General features: G+C 42.0%; 1 protein-coding gene across 1 annotated transcript; it reads right to left on the bottom strand.

Annotated features, from left to right (window-relative positions):
• Positions 1-12,312: 12,312 nt before the first annotated feature.
• Positions 12,313-16,291, bottom strand: LOC310876288 (alpha-1-antitrypsin homolog). Its single transcript, XM_083789778.1, has 5 exons — positions 16,214-16,291; positions 14,995-15,679; positions 14,124-14,394; positions 12,954-13,101; positions 12,313-12,680 (listed from the first exon to the last, which is right to left on the bottom strand). Exons 2-5 carry the CDS (start codon positions 15,668-15,670, stop codon positions 12,489-12,491), a joined length of 1,287 nt encoding a protein of 428 aa, XP_083645904.1. The 5' UTR covers positions 15,671-15,679; positions 16,214-16,291; the 3' UTR covers positions 12,313-12,488.
• Positions 16,292-19,520: the final 3,229 nt, after the last annotated feature.

Here is a 19,520-nt window from a genome sequence, read left to right as displayed (position 1 = left end):
CTCTGAAATATAAATATAAATATTTAGTTTCCTTGTTTTTACGAACAATCTCTGTCCCATGTCCCATCTATGCTGTTTTGCCCTCCTCGTCATATTTAATGTAATTTTGAATTCTGACAAGTTACAGCCTTGTGCTCTCATAACGGCCCCAGAGACCATTGTCTCTGCCTAGCAGATAACGGACCCATGTTATTAAAACTTCACCCTTGCCTCACACATTTCCTCTCTGTGAATAACATGTTTTGGGTATAAACACCATCTGGGAAAACTGTTGACTGCTCCTTCAGCCTTCGGCATCTCAAAACAATATAGATACGGGAGTTGTTATTCAGCCTTCTAGGTAAAAACTACAACCCCCATCATCTGACTTCCTGGTTCTGAAAGAGGAAGACTTATTTTACTATTTGAAGATCTGGATCCGGATCCACGGATCCAGTCCGGGTTTTCTTCCCAATAAAATGGACAAATCAACAGGAAGATAACATTTTTATGAAAAAATAAAACCACATGAGTTTTGGTGATGCTCTATATTGTCTGAATCAACATTGTTTGTGTTTGTTTACGTACTAAAAGAGTGACTTTGAGAGCTGTTTTAGCTACAATGTAAGTCAATGAGGAGCATATTTTGAATTATCAATTTCTAATCACTGGAGCAGTTATTTTTTATTTCTTGGTCTTACCCACTCACTCGAGCCAGAGTTATAATTGTACTTCCGGCAGTCTTCCGGGTGCTTCAAAACGCCACAGAGCAACTTCCATCGAAATAAGTAGCATGGGGGCGGAGCTAGCGCTCCGGTTTGGTCTCTATCAGAGACGAAATGTTTTGATAATCGTCATGGCGGCCTGCCCGCCCACCCCCTAATCGTCATTAGGGGGTGTTAAGGTGCCAAAGGTGTTAAGGTGCCAGATTTGGATGGTTAGAGCGGCGCGATTACATTCAAAGTCAATGCAAGACGAGAATTGCGCGAATGGGCGCGACGTGACCTGGTGCGGTACAAACGGGACGAATCGAGGCTAATATATACAGTATATATATATCCAGGTCCAATTCCTCATGGGGGCCCTGGCCCCCCGGCCCCCACAGACTCTACGTCACTGGTCTCTATCCTTTTATTACTTATTCTGATATATCTGTATTATAAAATAGGCCACCATCTTATGATCAGTATTCGGTAGGAGACGTTTATAAAACGTCTATAGGAAAAATGTATGCGTAATTCTCTTCCGAGCCGCTCGTCGGGGGCGAGATTGCAACGCTCTATTACATTTCCATGTACTTTAAGTTTAAGAAGCAACCATTTGTTTGTTGAATGTAGCAACAATTCACCCAAGGGTACAAACCTTTGCCCTCATCAACACTTCTTGTTCTGCATCTGCACTTCCAACCAAGTTTCATAAAATACGGCATTCATGAATTTGACCCTGACCTGTTACACAAAACATAAAGGCTTATCTTGGTAACAATCTAACAAAGTCACACATGCACGCATGCACACACACACACGCACACGCACATGCACACGCACACACACACGCACACACACACATCCTATTAAATATCTCCAAAGGGTGATTTATATTTAGTTGTGCGACGTGTTGTGAGCTTGTAGATCGTCGGTTTTTGGTGCAAGACACGGCCGGCACGAGGAAGTATAAATCAGATGTTAAGCCTTTATGACCCACTTCATGCTGCACTTGACTGAACAAGACTAACACCTAGTATATATATACTACTAGGGTATTCATGCAATAAACTTATCTATCTGTCATGTACACATGACCCCCACAACCCAGCAGCCAGTGCACTTTATTGATGGGATCAGCCAATTGACACAATTCAGAGCTGAGGTGATTCAGAGCCAATTGTAACCAGAAAATGAGAGGATCAGTGTTGCCGTCTAGTGGGGTCTGATGGGAAATGACAGAGGAATCACAATTGTTGTCTTTACAGGTGACTTGGATTGATACATTGCGATGCGGTGGCAGCCGGCTCTATAACACAGCGGGGAATCTGTCCAAATGCATTATGTCTAATCCCATTTGTCAACAGCAGTAGACAGGCTTACATTTAGGGTCATTCTGTAGCAGCAAGACAAGCTAAACAAAACGCACACACACACACACACACACACACACACACACACACACACACACACACACACACGCATGTGCATGTGTGTTATTAGGGCCAATAAATATCCCCACATCTATAGTACAATATGAGAACTAGTCTAAGTGAGGATTTCTTTTCCTGTAGTGTGTAATCCTGGCATAGGTCAGTATAGTAGCATAGTATAGTAGCATTGCACTAATAAGTCAAGACATAACATTATGTGGGAGGGTCTTAGTATAGTTTCTTTATCCTTATTCTGCCAGATGACTCAACATTACATGCCTTTGATTTCTTAGTAGGCCTACAAGATATATGTGTCAATTGTGTGGCTCGATTGTCTGCAGTTGGCGGGGGATCCATATAAATAATAAACATCAGCCAGGTCTATCGTTCCTGAATGTGTTGCTGATTGGAGAACAGCCTCTTTCTGTCAGCCAAGCCTTTTACTTATGCCTTAGTTTGTTTGGCTTTTTATGCATATTTAACTAAGTTATGCATTTCTTTTAACAAAAAATTCAATAAAAAACTTGATCACAAAAAAAAAAAAAAAGTTATGCATATGCACACAAAGTCTTCTAGTGTTGATTGAACTTGAGTGTACAATTATTTTTCTAAATGCTCAGAAGAAACCGTTCTATTTGGGTCAATTTCTTACACCAGAGTCATATGACACTGATGCTTTTACAGTACAAAGCAGTATTTTACAGTATACTCTTGTCAGCCGGCCTAGTATTAGACTATTGTTTAACTTCACTGACCCGTGTCCACATGCATCATCATTGGAGACAGTTATGTTTTGATCTAAATGGGACAATAGGCTATCCCCCACAGAGCTCATATGGGGTCTGGTTAAAGGCTTCCTGGAAGATTGTTCTTAAGAGAATACACTCTTAAGTTTGATGCCTGACCCTGCAGGCTCTAACAGTCCACTCCAAACCACAGGTCGAAAACAGTTTTTCCCTTCATCTTGCATCATTTCATTTAATTGAGAAAAGTATTAATAAAACAAGCCTCCCACAAAACTAGAAGGAGCATGGAAATCTATGATCTCATAGTGACAGAGATTAGAAGCTGGATTGTAAACCCCTAAACCCCTTCCTATATACCTCTCCCTTTTCCCTCTGCACTCAATATATTCACAAAAAATAGCCGATTGACAAAATGACAACAATGCACCACATTGTGACACTGAGATTTGCTACTGTCGCTGTTTGACCCAGAACACTAGTGTTCCTGCGATTAAGAAAATAGTTTGTGCTGTCCAAGTTCAATGTTAGCCCTAGCTCTTTTGAGCTAGAATTTGTCTTCAATTTGGTTTTCCCTGCTTTAAAAAATTGGTGGCTATGTGGTACAGAGCTCAGTTGAACTTTGAATCCCACATCAACTACATATACAAAACCTCCTTCTACCACCTCAGAAACATCTCCAAACTCCGCCCCTCACTCACCATTGCAGACTCCGAAAAACTCGTCCATGCCTTTGTCTCCTCCAGGCTGGACTATTGCAACGCACTCCTCATCAGGATCCCTGGCAAGAGCCTCAGAAAGCTCCAATACATACAAAACAGCGCTGCCAGGATCCTGATGAGGGTGCGTAAGAGAGAACACATCACACCCATCCTCAAATCACTTCACTGGCTCCCCATCGCATCCCGGACCGAGTACAAGATTTCCCTGCTGACACATCAGTGCATCCATGGTACCGCCCCCCCCCTACCTCAAAGAACTCATATCCCTTCAGTCATCATCACGCAACCTCCGCTCTTCGAACACCAACCTCCTCAAACCCGTCAAAACCAAATTGCGAACCATGGGCGACCGGGCCTTTTGTTCAGTGGCCCCTGACCTATGGAATGCTCTTCCGGAACAGCTCAGAGCACCACAGTCTACAGACACTTTTAAGAGAGGACTTAAAACTCACCTTTTTAGCAAAGCTTTTCCATAAATTAGTTTTTAACTGCCCTCTGCCTTAGCCTATATGTTATGTTTTCCTTTTATTGATTTTTGTTTTGTTTTCATTTCATTGTAGCACTTTGAGGTTCACTAGAATGTAAAGTGCATTATAAATAAAATCCATTATTATTATTATTATTAGAGCAGAGCTATAAGCATTAACTGATGAGAGAGTGAAATTGCATGGCCTTTCAGATGTTCAGATCATTTCACTTCACTATGCAAAGTGGGACAATTAATGCACAGGTGGATTTGCCATAATTTTACCAACGAGTTGAACCATAACTGGAAAACGGTCAGGTGCATTCACTAAACTAATTAACTACGTCTTTTGCTCCCATTTTCTTGTGTGCCACAACAGTGCCACCTTGTGGCAGAGGTAGTATGTTTGTGTGTGTGTCAGTCCCTGTGAATACACTGTCAGGCGTGAAGGCGTCAGTTGGACGTCACGTCAGGTCTCACTTTAAATCCTTCCGGGGCTTTGGGCGGTTCCTAGAGGAGACGCACACGGAAGCCTATTTAAAGGCCTGTAGTCCTCTATTTCTTGGTGGGCGTGAGAGGGACGTTTGAGTGACAAGATGTTGACACAGACAAAGGCGCATTCTAATGTAGGCTATAAGTTACTCTGTTGCTACTTCGCTATCGAGTCATGGCTGTCTAGTCGACTGGTTAACGTACGTGCCTTTGGAACGGGGGACCCGAGTACGCCTCCCGGCCGAGGAGTTTTAAAACTAGTTTTGTTTTTGCCGACGACTTGCGCGACGGCCAGTTTACATCTGACGCTGTCCTCCGCGTCAGATGTAAGCTGCCGACAAGCATAAAAATGAAGTGTGTCACCCGGCGGTGAGAAGGAGATTTTTGATTGATTGATTTAAATATTTATTTACAGTTTGCAGAATTACAATACATTTCAAGCACAAACTCAATACAAAGACTGTTAACTGTGAGTGGACGACCCAATTAAGCATTACACTTGTTTACAACAGGGTCCACATTGTTCAATTCATCAAAACATTAAAGACGTACAAATAGACACTTCTATATAGTTAAAGAACAGAACAGGAATTCATCATAAAACAGTGTTCCCTGACCGGGAATCGAACCCGGGCCGCGGCGGTGAGAGCGCCGCACCCTAACCACTAGACCACCACGGAGATGATGATGATGTTGATGAGAAGGGCTGTGGAGGCTGAAGAGAACGGGCTATTTTATAAAGTATAAAGTTATTTTCAATGTCATGGACAATGTAATTCAGCCAGGGGTGCCATGGATGCCATGGAGGGGCGACTGTGACTCAAGAGGTAGAGCAGGTCGTCCAATGATCCATGGGTCGGCGGTTCGAATCCCGGCTCCTCCTGTCTACATGTCGAAGTGTCCTTGGGCAAGACACTGAACCCCAAATTGCTCCCGATGTGCTGGTTGGTACCTTGCATGGCTTCCGCCGCAATCGGTGTGTGAATGTGTGTGTGAATGGGTGAATGTAATGCACAATCTATGTAAAGCGCCTTGGATAAAAGCGCTATATAAATGCACCATTTACCATTTACCATTTATGGATGAAAAGATTACAGGGGTTATCTGAAGCAAACATGAGAACCAATGCTTTACTTTATTTCTTCAGACGATTTTTCAATGTTTTGTTAACATTTTGGACATAATGTTACTTCGAGGTGCCCAATGCCCAGTCTGCCTGTATCCCTCGATATGGCTTTACAAATCCCTCCCAGGGGCGTTTGGGTCTGTGAAGAAGAAAACTACAAGTGAATAACCGCCCAGTGGATGGGCTGCAGGCTGCATCTGTTCCATTGGCTAGTGCCTATCACTGCCGGGTAACGCGCTTCATTTTCACGCTTGTGCGCGGCTTCCATTTGAGTCTGTCCGTCGCGTCCATTTGAGTCTGTCCGTCGCGTCCGTCGGGCGCGGAGGTGGAGCTTATTTTCCATCCACCAGCTGTCTAAAAACCCCACGAAGAAGAAAACTTCAGCTTCAACTTCACGCTCCTGACGCTTAGATGTGCTCACAGCCAGTGCATGCGCATTAATCACTTGTCTAAAGCCCTAGTATGTAGGCCATAGACTCTCTAGATACAGTAGATCTTCTGAATGGGAGAAAAACATAAATGTTGAATTCAAAAATAAGTTATCAACCACTAAACCCATGAACCACTTAAACCAGAAATTGTAAACTAAAACTTTCCCCTCTAAACCAAATATGTCATTGATGTCAGTGATTGAGAGTGCTTGTAGATCTGCTATTTATGCAGAATGTTCCACCCAGAATAGGGATGCTAGGGGTTAATACCGTATGCACTGGTTAACCCATTCAGGGTTGGAAGACCTTTTGGTGTTTTAAGCATTATGTTATACTTTAGCTATTGAAAAATAGCAGATCTACAAGCTCATAGTGCGGCACTACGAGCTTGTAGATCTGCTATATTTGAAAAATGTTGTAAATGTGTGCAAATCTTTGAGTATATTCTTTCAGAGCGACGTTTTTAAATCAAATCTTTAGCTTCTGGGGGTCCCTGGAACAACATATTTTCAGATGGGGGTCGGTGGCCAATTCCATATAATTTCTGGGGTCCTTGACATGAAATATTGAGCACCACTGATATAGAAACATATTAGGTTTTACAAATTTCTAAATTTCGAAGTCAGGTCTAAATGGTTAATATAACTCTTCTTCTCTTATAGCTATTGATTGATTGATTGATTGAAATATTTAGTTTGCAGAATTAGTACATTTCAAGCACAAACTCAATACAAAGACTGTTAATTGTGAGTGGACGACCCAAGCATTACACTTGTTTACAACAGGGTCCACCTTACTCAATTCATCAAAACATTTAGAGACGTACAAATAGACACTTCTATATAGTTAAAGAACAGAACAGGAATTCATGTGAGGTGGGTTCGGGGGTGAGGCCAAGTAGGAGCCTGACCAGTTTGTTTTGGGAGGTCTGGAGCCTTGTTTTAAGGGCCTTTGAGGTGCTGTGGTACCAAGAGGTGCATGCATAGTCAAAGAAACCTTGTACGAGGGCTCCTGATAAGGTCTTCAAGGTGTTTTTGTTGACCAGTGAGGAGATCCTGTAAAGGAATCTTGTTCTTTGATTGACTTTTTTGATTACGTTGGTGGCCATTTTATCACCGGAAAGATTGGCCTCCAGGATGGAACCTAGGTAGGTAATTTCAGCTTTTCGTGTGATAATATTGTCACCCACTCTAACCAAGAAGCCATCTGCCTTGCTGAGATTACTATTTGATCCGAAGTGAATGGATTCAGTTTTTCCCAGGTGTAAGGATAGTTTGTTATCAGCGAGCCAGGTGCAGATTCTACCGAGTTCAGAGCTGAGGGTCTTTTCAACCTGCAGCTCACATCAGTCTATCAGCTATCAGTCATTCTGAGAGATGTGAGTAAATTAAGTAGCACTCTGAACCCAGTGAGCTGATCAAGGACCCCCTGGTTCGATAGATGTTGCATTATAGATGGCCCCTTCACATGTCCTCCGTAGGATTTGAGTATAACACATTTGATCATTTTTAAGACTGGAAATAACATGCGGAATAACAAGTGGAGAGATCTGAGAGTTGGCATTTTTCAGAAGTGTATTCCACTATAACGACTTTAAAATAATATGCTGTGTGATGTAGGCCTATTGAAATAGAAGCACAGTGTCAAGTTCCATGGCATTACCTGGAGAAACTAAACTTTCTCTTATTCTGATTGCATGTCAATTTTCGACTGGGTGGCCGGCCTCCAGTTATGTAGAAAAAATGTCCAGACAACTCAGTGGATCAGTGAACATGAAAGTTGTAGGTTGTCGGGCTACAAACGATCAGGATTAACATGCACATTTCGTTTGAATGATTTTAAACCACGATATTTCTATTTTATGGTTCACTGGTATTGAGCAAGTTCGACCTCCAAAGAGAGGGGGCAACCTTGACCCTCTACTTAAACATAAACTTTGGTTTAACAGAGTGGCCCAAAAATCTTTCTTTTCTGATATTACTATATCTATATTTAATATGTTGATTTCATCCCCGGCACTTTGATATTTCACAATGTTGTGTTACAGCTGCATTGTCACATACACACCCATGCATACTGCCAGCACTTTTTCAAAACTGTTCCTGATCATTGTAGATGCCACATTGCTAATGCTTTGTTCTTTTGACCGAGGAAAGTAAATGCAAATAATCCAATCCACATAAAAACTTCAATCATCAGACCTGGAAAAATTTGCCATTGTATGAAATTAAAAAGCCTTTAAATATGTCAAGTAGTATCTTTATGATTAAATGTTGATTAACTTACAGGGTTAAAAAAAATCTCTTTCAGATGAATATTTCGCTGTCTCTGAAAAAGACATCACAGCAAGGCCAGAAGTAACATGTGGTTTACATGAGTATGAATAAGTGAAAATGGGCAAGCATAATTGTGGAAACATCTATAAAAATGCAGGGGGGGGGGGGGTCCCAGGGGGTTGTAAATTCATCTGATAAGAGATGCAAGACATGTAAAAACTGAAGATCAGAAGACGTTCATTTTCCTTTTGATACCAAACACACCAATTAAAATATGCTTTAAATGCTTATTATGCAAAACAGTGATGTTTTGAGTTGCTGGTATAACTCTCCGGTAACATCACAATGACTGTATGTATGATTTGAGAGATTTAACTTAGTTGGTATGGGATGTTATGGGATCTGAAATCTAATTTAGTTGGTATGGGAAGTTATGGGAACTGAGATCTAATTTAGTTGGTTTGGTAAGTTATGAAATGCATTGCACTTTTGTTTATTCCAACCATGGAATCAACTTGCGGCTGCACCATTCACACGACCCACTAGCCCAAAGTAAGTAATTGTCACATCACAGGTTTGTGAAGTGCTCTTTTAACTTTTTCAAAGAGCATTTCATAAGACCTGGTACTTAATTAAGACACGCACAATGGCTGTCTCCTAACTCAACCATTCAACCTATGTCCTGAGTCATGTGTGTCTACAGTCTACAGCAGCGGTTCCCAAAGTGGGGTCCGCGGACCCCTAGGGGTACGCGACGCATAGCCAGGGGGTACCCAAGCCCCCTCAACAAAAAAAAAAAGTGTCTGCAGTGTCTGCCCAGTGTCTGCCCAGTGCCTCCCCAGTGTCCGCCATGGTGCCTCCCCAGTGTCTGCCCAGTGGCTCCCCAGTACCTCCCCAGTGTCCCCTGAGTGCCTCCCCAGTGTCCCCCTGAGTGCCTCCCCAGTGTCTCCCCAGTGCCTCCCCAATGTCTCCCCAGTGGCTGCAGTTTCTCCCCAGTGCCTCCCCAGTGCCTTCCCAGTGCCTCCCCAGTGTCCCCTCAGTGCTTCCCCAGTGTCCCCCTGAGTGCCTCCCCAGTGCCTCCCCAGTGTCCCCCTGAGTGCCTCCCGAGTGCCTCCCCAGTGTCCCCCTGAGTGCCTCCCCAGTGTCTCCCCAGTGTCTCCCCAGTGCCTTCCCAGTGTCTCCCCAGTGTCTCCCCAGTGTCCCCTCAGTGCCTCCCCAGTGTCCCCTCAGTGCCTTCCCAGTGCCTCCCCAGTGTCCCCCTGAGTGCCTCCCCAGTGCCTCCCCAGTGCCCAGCCGAGTGCCTCCCCAGTGTCCCCCTGAGTGCCTCCCCAGTGTCCCCTCAGTGCCTCCCCAGTGTCTCCCCAGTGCCTGCCCAGTGTCCCCCCAGTGTCTCCAATAGCAATACAAGAGCAATAATACAAATTAATCTTAATTTATTAATCTTATTAATTAATTATTTAATCAAATTAATTAATTAATCAAAATGTTCGACGCAAGAAGGCCCCCCTGCGCCCAACACCATGCCAAAGCTTTTTCCTGCAGGAAACACTGCTTGTGGTTGTAAATATATTGTTATCTGTGTTGCGAGGATGAGGGGGTACCTGGAAAAATATCTACCGCAAAAGGGGTACCTGGTCCAAAAAAGTTTGGGAACCCCTGGTCTACAGTACTGTATGTCTGCCCATTCAGGCACTGTTAGTGGAGACATGCAGTGATTGTTTAAACTGCACAGCAGCAACTTGTCATTGTTGACAGGGCAAAGGGGAGAGATAAGTCAGGTGAATCATCTGAATAAACAGAGTAGAACTTCCTTTTCAGTTTTCATGTTGCAAGTGTTGGATAAAGAACTGATTCAGAGAAGAGTTCAAACCTAAGAACCTAAAAACTATAGGACCTGGGGAACCCATTTATATTGCGTATGCCGCACAAGCGCTACGAGAAGCTTGGCCAATCAGTTAAGCTGATGGGTTGGGTTGGTCAATCACGGAAGCCGATACATACAAGTTTCTACTTTCTACCCGACAGCAACGATATATAATCATCATTTCTCCGCCGCTGCAGTTTGGCTAGAGCCCTGTCATATTGATATTGTATCAATATTATCTTCTCATCAGACCTGTGGTCAGACAGATACAGATATTCGTGGTTATTTGGTTCTCGGAAACCGTTAGTCCATCCGAATCAACATTCGTCACTGCAAACCTCGGGGTCATCATCAGTCACTGCACAGGCCAAGTTTGAGACTGTTTGGTAGAACGCTGGGCATCCTTACTGTATATTTGATTATAATTGACTAGAGCGTGTGAGGGTGGTCAGAGGGTGTACTGTACTTCACAAACATAACCTATTTTTGTTATCTATCACACTGAAAAAATTAAATAAATAATATTATGCATTCACTTTATGTTTTGATTTTTTAGCTTTTATTAATCAAGCAAATATTTTTACTGGATGCAAACAAAGGTCCTTCCTGCAGTTTGGAAGAAGAAAATGTAAATTAAATCAACACCTTCCGTACTGCATGAGATGAGAATCATTATCAGCACGTCTGTGAATAGGTGGGAAATGAACAGATGTGATGAAAACTCAATCTAAGGTCGGTAATTGCATAATGCCAATTACCATCCCAAAATGAAACCATCAACTTTTCAATATGAAAACACACACACACACACTTGATGTTTGTGTAATAACTTCTCCGTTTTTGAGTTTGTTAGTTTGACAAAATTCTTGTCAGGTGAAACCTGACCTATTAAGCTGTCTTAATGGTCTTCACATTGTGTTCATCACTGAAGCTATCATGTTTGCACTATTGATAAAACAAATGTTTTTAGTTTACCGTAGTTTATATTCTGCTAATATATTGTCTGATAATATTGTTAAAGGACAACTTTAGTTTTTTTCAACCAAGGTTCATGTTTTAGGTTGTTATTAGAGAAAGTAAAAGATCAGTGTAAATTATTTTTCATTTGCTGCTTTCTTTCGTTTTAGGGATTTTAGCTCTTTTTGACAGGGGGGCGGGGGCATTCGAGCATGGGGCTAAATATGTATTTTTTTACAAAATTTTATGGTGATTTATTTTTGTATTATTTACTATAGTCCTAATAAACCCCAGGAAATTACATCTGGCCACAGAAGATCACAGGATCTACTGAATGTGAAGGTAGCCTACTGCAAGGCTTATACTGTGTGTATAGGCTCAATATGTCAGTTTGTCACATTCAATAGATCCTGTGATCTTTTGTGGCCAGATGTAATTTCATGGGGTTTATTAGGACTATAGTAAATACTAATAAAAAAATTGCCATATTATGTTGTAAAAAAAATACATATTTAGCCCCATGCTCGAATGCCCCCGCCCCCCTGTCAAAAACTGCTAAAATTCCCAAAACGAAAGAAAGCAGCAAATGAAAGAAAATTAACTCTCACCTTTTACTTTCTCTAATGACAACCTAAAACATGAACCTTGGTTGAAAAAAACTAAAGTTGTCCTTTAAGAAAAGTGTTCCTATCCCAATTTTGACTTTTAAATTTTAATAATTTTCACTTGTTTATCCTATATCCTGTATGAGCTCTCTGTCCTGATGGGTCAAATTGGTTTACTAAATATCTGGACAGACAGGGAGACTATTAATGAACAAAAACACTGCATAGCAATGAATACTGAGAATATAGAGCTATTTAAGACACTTCACTTACTCCCCTTAAACAAAAACAAACTATACCTCCAGATTATAACTAAAGGACAACTACTTTTTAAACACAGAAGATGTGAAGGGTATACACAGTAAAATACAGAGTGTTAATTTAACTCTGAGAAAGAGGAAACTTTATTTTCTCAGATTTCTCAGATTCTCAGATTTAAATCAATCCGAATGAGAGAGATTGTGACAGGATGCAGGTGACGGCATCTTCTTTCATTTTCTTTCACTTATTTTTTTATTGAAAAAGGATTTCAAGAAAACATACATACAAGGTTACAAACAAAAAGGTAAAACTAAAAAGACATGACAAGACAAAAAGGCTGCATTCTACTCAATAGTTTTTACTGTATTTGTTTTAGTTTTTGTCATACATTGTCAATGGGTGCGACGACATCTTCTTGACTCATTCCTTCTACGCGGCAGTAGGATTGCTGATCTTCCCCATGAAGAGGATGCTCCTGGTGGAGTGCTCCAGGATGAAGACCAGGAAGGGCCTGTCGAGTTTCATAGTGTCTGGCATGCTCATGGGCATGATCTCAATAGTGGTGGCGGCAGCCGCCTCCGTTCCCGTCTCATCCACGCTCAGAACGGCCTTATGGGACACCTGTAGAAGAACCAGGAAGGTGTGGTGAAAAGATCTTTGTCGTACAAATGGAAATAGAATTGCAGATCTACAAGAAAGACTTCATCGTAGAACGGATGATAAATTAAGCATAACTCTGAAAGTACATAATTCTGAAACTGTTCATGCCCATTTATATATAGGTATATATTTTCATATATTTAAACTTTTCACATACACCCATTATTTCCACATAGATCACAAGGCATTTTTCTCCTGTAAGAACCATATGATGCACATCGTCGGCTGTCCTACCTTGGAGACCTTGAGCCTTGGCTCCACAGAGATGCCGGAGAAGTCGGCGGTATCTCCGAAAGCATCTGTGATGCCCATCTCCTTCAATGTGCCCTCCAGGGAGGCGGAAGCTGAGATGGAAAACTTGGGCAGGAACAGATCCACCGAGCTGGAGCACACATGAAATTCAGTGAAAGTCAGCGTTATGCCGTTTGTAAGAAAATTCAAATACAGGCTCCAAATTCCGACAAGCACTCGCCGAAAATAATAATACAGAAAATACGGGATTAGTTGGGGAAGGCTTGGGTTCAGTTTTCAGGGCAGTATTTAAAGATGAGAGGGTGCGGGCTGATTTGATGGTGGGTTCAGTTTGAGTTCCATAGAGAGGGTGATGGCAACTGAAAAAGCGCCGAGACCCTCCATACATTATACACTAAACATTTAACTGAACAAACTGGTGGCTGACTCAATCATGCATACACAATATAATCCATAATGTTAATATAGTTGATAGACCTAGATGGCACTGGTTCTCAAAAGCTGGGTCTGGGGACCCCCAGGAACAGTTTAAAACACTTAAGGGACCACTTCACCATTATCACTAGGCACATTTGGTCAAGTCAAACAAGATGTTAAACCTTTTATTTGTATTATTATATTATTTTATTAGTAGAATATCCATTTCAGAATGCTAATGAAAATTAGCTAGGAATCCGAATCCCCATTGATGATGTCATAGCCTGTCCATAGCCCAGAGTGAGTAGACAGAAATTGCATATGGTTTTGGGGGGCGAATTGAACCCCCTTCTACTAAGGAGGTGCCTGCCACAAACTCCTTTCACATATTTGTGGCCAAATACGTGTCAATTTTGGGTCCTAGAGTCTAGGACCTAGACATGCAAATGTTTGAGAACCACTGCTTCACACATGACCATTTGTTGCAACATGCAACTTCTTACAACCATTACCCCCAATGGCAGTTGCAAGGAGTTGCCTTGGTGTGGTTGACCTTTAAACTGTTTTGTTGCCAGGAGTTTGGAGGAGTAGCATGGGGCAATTTGGTTTTAAGAGTTAAATTAAATGAACACTCAGGATTTTACAGTGTATATCAGGCTAATCTCCAACTGAACAAATTCAACAAAAACCTTTCCCAGAAACTCATACAATCGATAAAAAAGCAAACCCTTTTACCTCCTGAAGAGGGAGTCGTGCCAGTGTTTGATGTAGTCCTTGTTGATGTTTGCCTCCACCTCCTGCATCTTGCCCTCGTCAGGCAGTACGATCATCATGGAGGTGTTGCTCTTGTAGGGCAACAGGATGACAGAGGTGTGGTTCGTCGGGTCCTGGTAGAAGTCGTAGCGGCCGGTCCTCTTCATCATGTCCACCTTGACTGTCAAGGTGTCGTCCACCTTGAAGTCTTCCTTATACGTCTGCGAGGCCTCAAATGGTTTCTCCCACTTCCCTGTACGAGGCCACATTTAATGCTGGTGTTAATTCAACTCACGGAGTGTACAGATGTAGCCAAATGGACACTTGGGGGTCTATTTTATTACATTGGTACACTTTGTACACTCTCTACAAATGGATAAATGAACACTGAGAATTGGTACTGTATAAGGGAGCAAATATTGACTATCATGGGTTTGTTTTTTTATTATTGCCATTCTTTCTTTTGCTGTGTGGAGGGAAGATTAAATTATAGAGACTGTGAGTAATAAAATTCGAATAGATTCCAGTATAATCCATAAACATCATATATCATCTATGTTTGCAGGGCATAAGGATGTAATACCAGTGCATTGTTGCTGTCTCACGCACTGTATATCCTTATAAAAAACAAAAACTAATTATGTTTACCAACAGACGTTCAATGCACCAGTCGACCACAGTTTAGTTTAGATGTTGTCTGAGAGCGGGGAGGATTTTCATGACATGCCGTTGCCAAGGTATATAAACTACACGCAGCAACTGCCACGCAGGCAATCAACCAAAGCTTGTTGTGTACGTCTCTGCATTAATGAGTTTGTTGCACACAAATGCTTGTGAATGATGCATCTCCTACCTCTGAAGAAGACATAGTTGATTAGCACCATGGCCGTGTCAGCGTCCAAAGAGGTCAGCAGGTCTGTGATCTTGTCCTGGGTCTTCTTAGCAATGAAACCGTTGATCTGGGCTAGGGCTCCAGCCGCATTGGCAAAGTCGACGAACATGGCCTCGCTGGCATAGTAGTGCTTGATGTCCGCTAGGAACTTCTCCGGGTTCTTGAAGCCTTGGCGCAGGGCCACGGCGTTGCCGATGTCCAGCTGCTGGGCGTCGCGCTGGTGAGCGATCATGTGAATGAGGTGCTCGTAAGCCTCGTTCACCTGGGCCTGCGACATGGGGCGTAGTAGCCCAGGGTTGTTGTAGCCCAGGGTGCTGAACATCTGGTTGTGGGTGTCACCTCTGGCTCCTGTGGCCAGCATCGCAAGGGCGGTTGCGATGCCCAGCGGGGAGTAGAAGATGTTCTCACCGGCGGCAGCCTTGGCGCGCAGGTTCTTGTAGAGGGCAAAGGCAAAGTCAGCGTTTGGGGGAGACAACTTGAGACAGATTTCCTCCCCGGCGTGGGTATGGGCCGCACCGGAGCCATGGTGGAGGTGGTGAAACTGCTTCTCAGTGTGGCCCATGTGGTCTCCAATGTGTGGCATGGCCAGAGCCACGGCCAACAGTGCCGCAAACGCACAAATAGAAAGGCCACGCATCTCTATCACCTGTGAAGATGAGGCGGAAGGAATCAAAGGATTGCATTGTATTATTTCTTAATCTATATTGGTTTTAAATATTCATCTATAACAGAGAGGCTTCAGTCTGTAAAGGAGTTTGCTAACCTGCCATAGGACCACAATGAAATAAAGCCCTCAGGCCTTTTGGTTTTATCCTTTTAGAATTCACTCATTCACTCAAGCCACTTGTGGAGTATGCTTCTGTCTATTCATTTTAGATTATTTTTCTCTGAGGTTGCCATTGTACTTTTTGACAAAAAAAACCCACAAAACAATAATGAGAAGAAAATCTGGAGGACCTGAAATATCTTTACAAATCATTTTCCATAACACAGGATGAATGCTAAATAGATTAAATTAGCCAGCAGGGACAAGCAGTTTTATTGCATATAAACTGCTCTTTAACTTCATTAATCATACATTTACAACTACCACAAATCTACTCATAATGAATTCTTCAAAAGATCCAAATAGGAATGTTATCACATCAGTAGCTGAAAAAACAAGTTGCAACACACTTACCTTCAGTGTCTTCTTCACCGAAGACAGCTTGGCAGCGATTTGTACGGTTATATGGTCCTGGGTCAGCTGACCAGCTTGCCAATGATTTACTCTGCTCTGTACAATGCTCTTTGTGATGTAACATAATTCATGGCTTCCGAGTGGGGTTTGGTGTAAATATGTAGGCTCTTTAAAGCCTGATTTCTCCTGCCTTGCATCACTCCACATCAATAAAGTATTGGAGCGAGCCATTGACACAGAGGACTGACTAAACTCTGAAAATGTAAGAGTTCACTTGAACACTTTCAGAGTAAAGGATTTTATTGTATACACAAATTAGATTATAGTAGACATTTTCCAGTGATGGATATGCCTATTTTGTTGTCTGTCTGTCGGTCTGCACTGCAGGCATGTGTTCTGGCTGGGTAATCTCGGAAACCACTGTCGAAATCAGTGCCAAACTTCCACCCCACATTTTTGTTGCCCTCCTCATGTCTGGCTTTCCCCCGTGACGTCATGTGGCAGCCAAGTCTATGGACTTTTTATGCTTAGTCTTATTCATATCATCCATACCTAATGTGACTGTGGAAAAGAACACAAACTACCTTGATGTTTTTGCTCAGATTTGTGTACATGTGAAAAATCGTATTGCTGCTCCGGCAAGTGGCTTTGCCCTGCATGAAATTCCATGAAATCATGAAATTCCAAACTACATGAAAGAACATAAAACTGTCATCTGCATGCAGTATATAATGACACATTTATATCTTTGAACACATACCCAGGTTCCATCTAACACCACATTAGCTGTCTGACAGCAATAAATGTGTCCTGGTGGGAGACTGCAGGCTGATTCATTGGTTGACATTTCTGTCATTCGTGACAGATCTGCTGTGTGACTCATCAAACACTTCTCTATTCATCACTTTCCACAAACCAGGCTAAATATCACTGTGACGTCCCCACAAGGCTAGTGTCTAATGGCACGGTATAAATGAGCTAATGTCCCATGGCTACTGAACTCTATTGTTATGTGAAAATCCTGCTGTTTTTTCATGTTTGATGCAGAGTAGGCCTATGTTAGAGTTCAACAGGTGAATGGCTTGTAGGGTGCAGAAGCAACAAAACGGAATACAGTTTTGAGAGGAAATGTTTTCTGTAGGCTAGAGAATGGTGAAGTGGAAATGTAATCGCGATGAATGGATTGGTACAATAATGTTTCCAGCCATGGTGAGACTACATGCGGTTATCAGGTACTGTTAGACAGATTCGAGAGAACACATGAGTTTTATCACCAGAAAAGCAAATGGATCAAATTCAAGTCATGTACAGGGCCTGCCACCAATAATCCGGTTACCAGGTGGCAGGTGAGTATAAGTAAACGCTACCATTATTTAAATACCCAGAAAACAATTTCCAGTGGTTGCAGGCCTACGGAGACAATCTTAAATTGTCCTGGCGTATAGCAGAGACTTAAGGGCTTTTTGAGTGGTGCAACCACTCCAAGGGACATCAATGTCTGTGTTCACCTATGTGTCCGTGTGACGTTAATGAGCACGAGAATGAGTACCAGTAGGGGCGATGTTGTGCGCTGTTGTGCCAGAAACAGAGAGAGAGAGTGCTGCACTGTTGCCTGCTAATGAGAGAGAGAGAGAGAGAGATAAAGGACGGGGGGGGGGGGGTGATTTTGTAACTGTCTTTAGCTCTACAATGTCCCTCTGAACTAGTGAGACTTGCAGCTAAATAGCGCTAATGACACACCCCCAGCGTCCCCGGCGGGAATCAAAGGTATAACGTATAGGTTGCACCAGGTCTAAAGGACTTGTTATTGGACAACATATTTAAGTTATTCAGCAATACTGCATATCTGATGACAGAATATACAGATATAATACAGATATTAATTTTGTACAGTGTTTTTACAGTTTATGTAGATGTTATTGTGATATTTTGGGTTGTTTTTAACCATATGCATGTAAGAGATATGATATACCTGAATATCTGGGATTCATAAATTACCGATCTACATAAAATCCTACAAATCCTATAAAAATGCTAAATAAAGAGCTTAAAAAGTCAAACATCTGCTTTGTCACTTCTTGCATAATATGCCATTTGTTCACAAGATCGGGGCAAAAAGTGAAAAGTCTGTCTATGCCTTGCGGAAATTAACTTTGTCACTCATGCCAATGGCTGTTGCCCATGTGCAATTTCAAACTTGCCAATTCACTGAGGAGAAAAATATATATGTGAATTGAGTGACAGGTCAATAAACAGCTTGGGAAAAGTGGAAAGAAAATCTGCTTTGTCAGTCCCTGCATAGGCTAAGCTATGGCAATGCTCAATGTCTATGGCCTTTCTTGTCTACCACCCATGTACAAATGCTTTTCCCTCAGTGAGTTTTTGCTGACACACCAGAAACTGTTTGTTTTTGCAAAAGCCTTTCCCTTGACCTGAGTGAAGTTTAGTTACTGTATAGCACATTTCATTGTCACCAGAAAAAAGGAAGGATGTTTTCGATGAATCTATCATGGTTAAATTGGAGTTTGAAGTTACAAACAATGCGTTTGTATAGGAATTAATTAAATATCTATATACTGAATAAAGCAACTTAAAAACTGTCTGGAGTGTTCACATAAGCCTGAGTAGACTCATTTAATAGAAAATAAGAACTAGAACTGACACAGCCATGGGTAGTCAACGCATCCTGGCAGAAGTAAAATTTATGCTCAGAGGAGTGCACTTGATGATTATTATATACAGTATTATCTGCCTCATGCTGATGAGGAGTGGATGCTACATTTCCAGAATCGGTTGGGTGCATGCTTGATAATGTAATAGAGGGTATGCGCGTGACATTATCATCATACCAGGAAGTTATGCGGGAACGCCTACAACTTTTCTGGCATTGACTGATCTGATTGCATTAAACGACGTTAAAAACCATTAAACTCACTTTGCCAAGTCACTTTGACACTCGATTTCCCATTCACTTTATGCATGCACATACTCTATACTTTTATAGTTTTAATCTGCTAAATGAATGTACAATATTCTTACAGCAAGAACTTTCAGTATGTATATACGATTATGTTGGGTTATGGTTACGACGTTACAGTCCATCTGCAGCCAGTTTGCAGAGAAACAGTAAGTGTGTCGCTTGGTATTTTCACTAGTACTGTGGCTATATATATATATATTTTTTTTTAAATGAAAGACAGTTTTGCATGGTGTTACACTTTGTTCCAGTTATTTACAGTATCAAGACAAGAATTGAGAGGAAAAACTAGCACACAGGGTCCTGCCTTGTCCTGGGAAGAGTCATGAG

This window comes from Protomyctophum parallelum, assembly GCF_964188405.1.
Source record: "Protomyctophum parallelum genome assembly, chromosome: 19".
Lineage (NCBI taxonomy): Eukaryota > Metazoa > Chordata > Actinopteri > Myctophiformes > Myctophidae > Protomyctophum > Protomyctophum parallelum.
The sequence above is the reverse complement of the archived record's forward strand: the minus strand, read 5'-3'. Positions and strand labels throughout refer to the sequence as shown.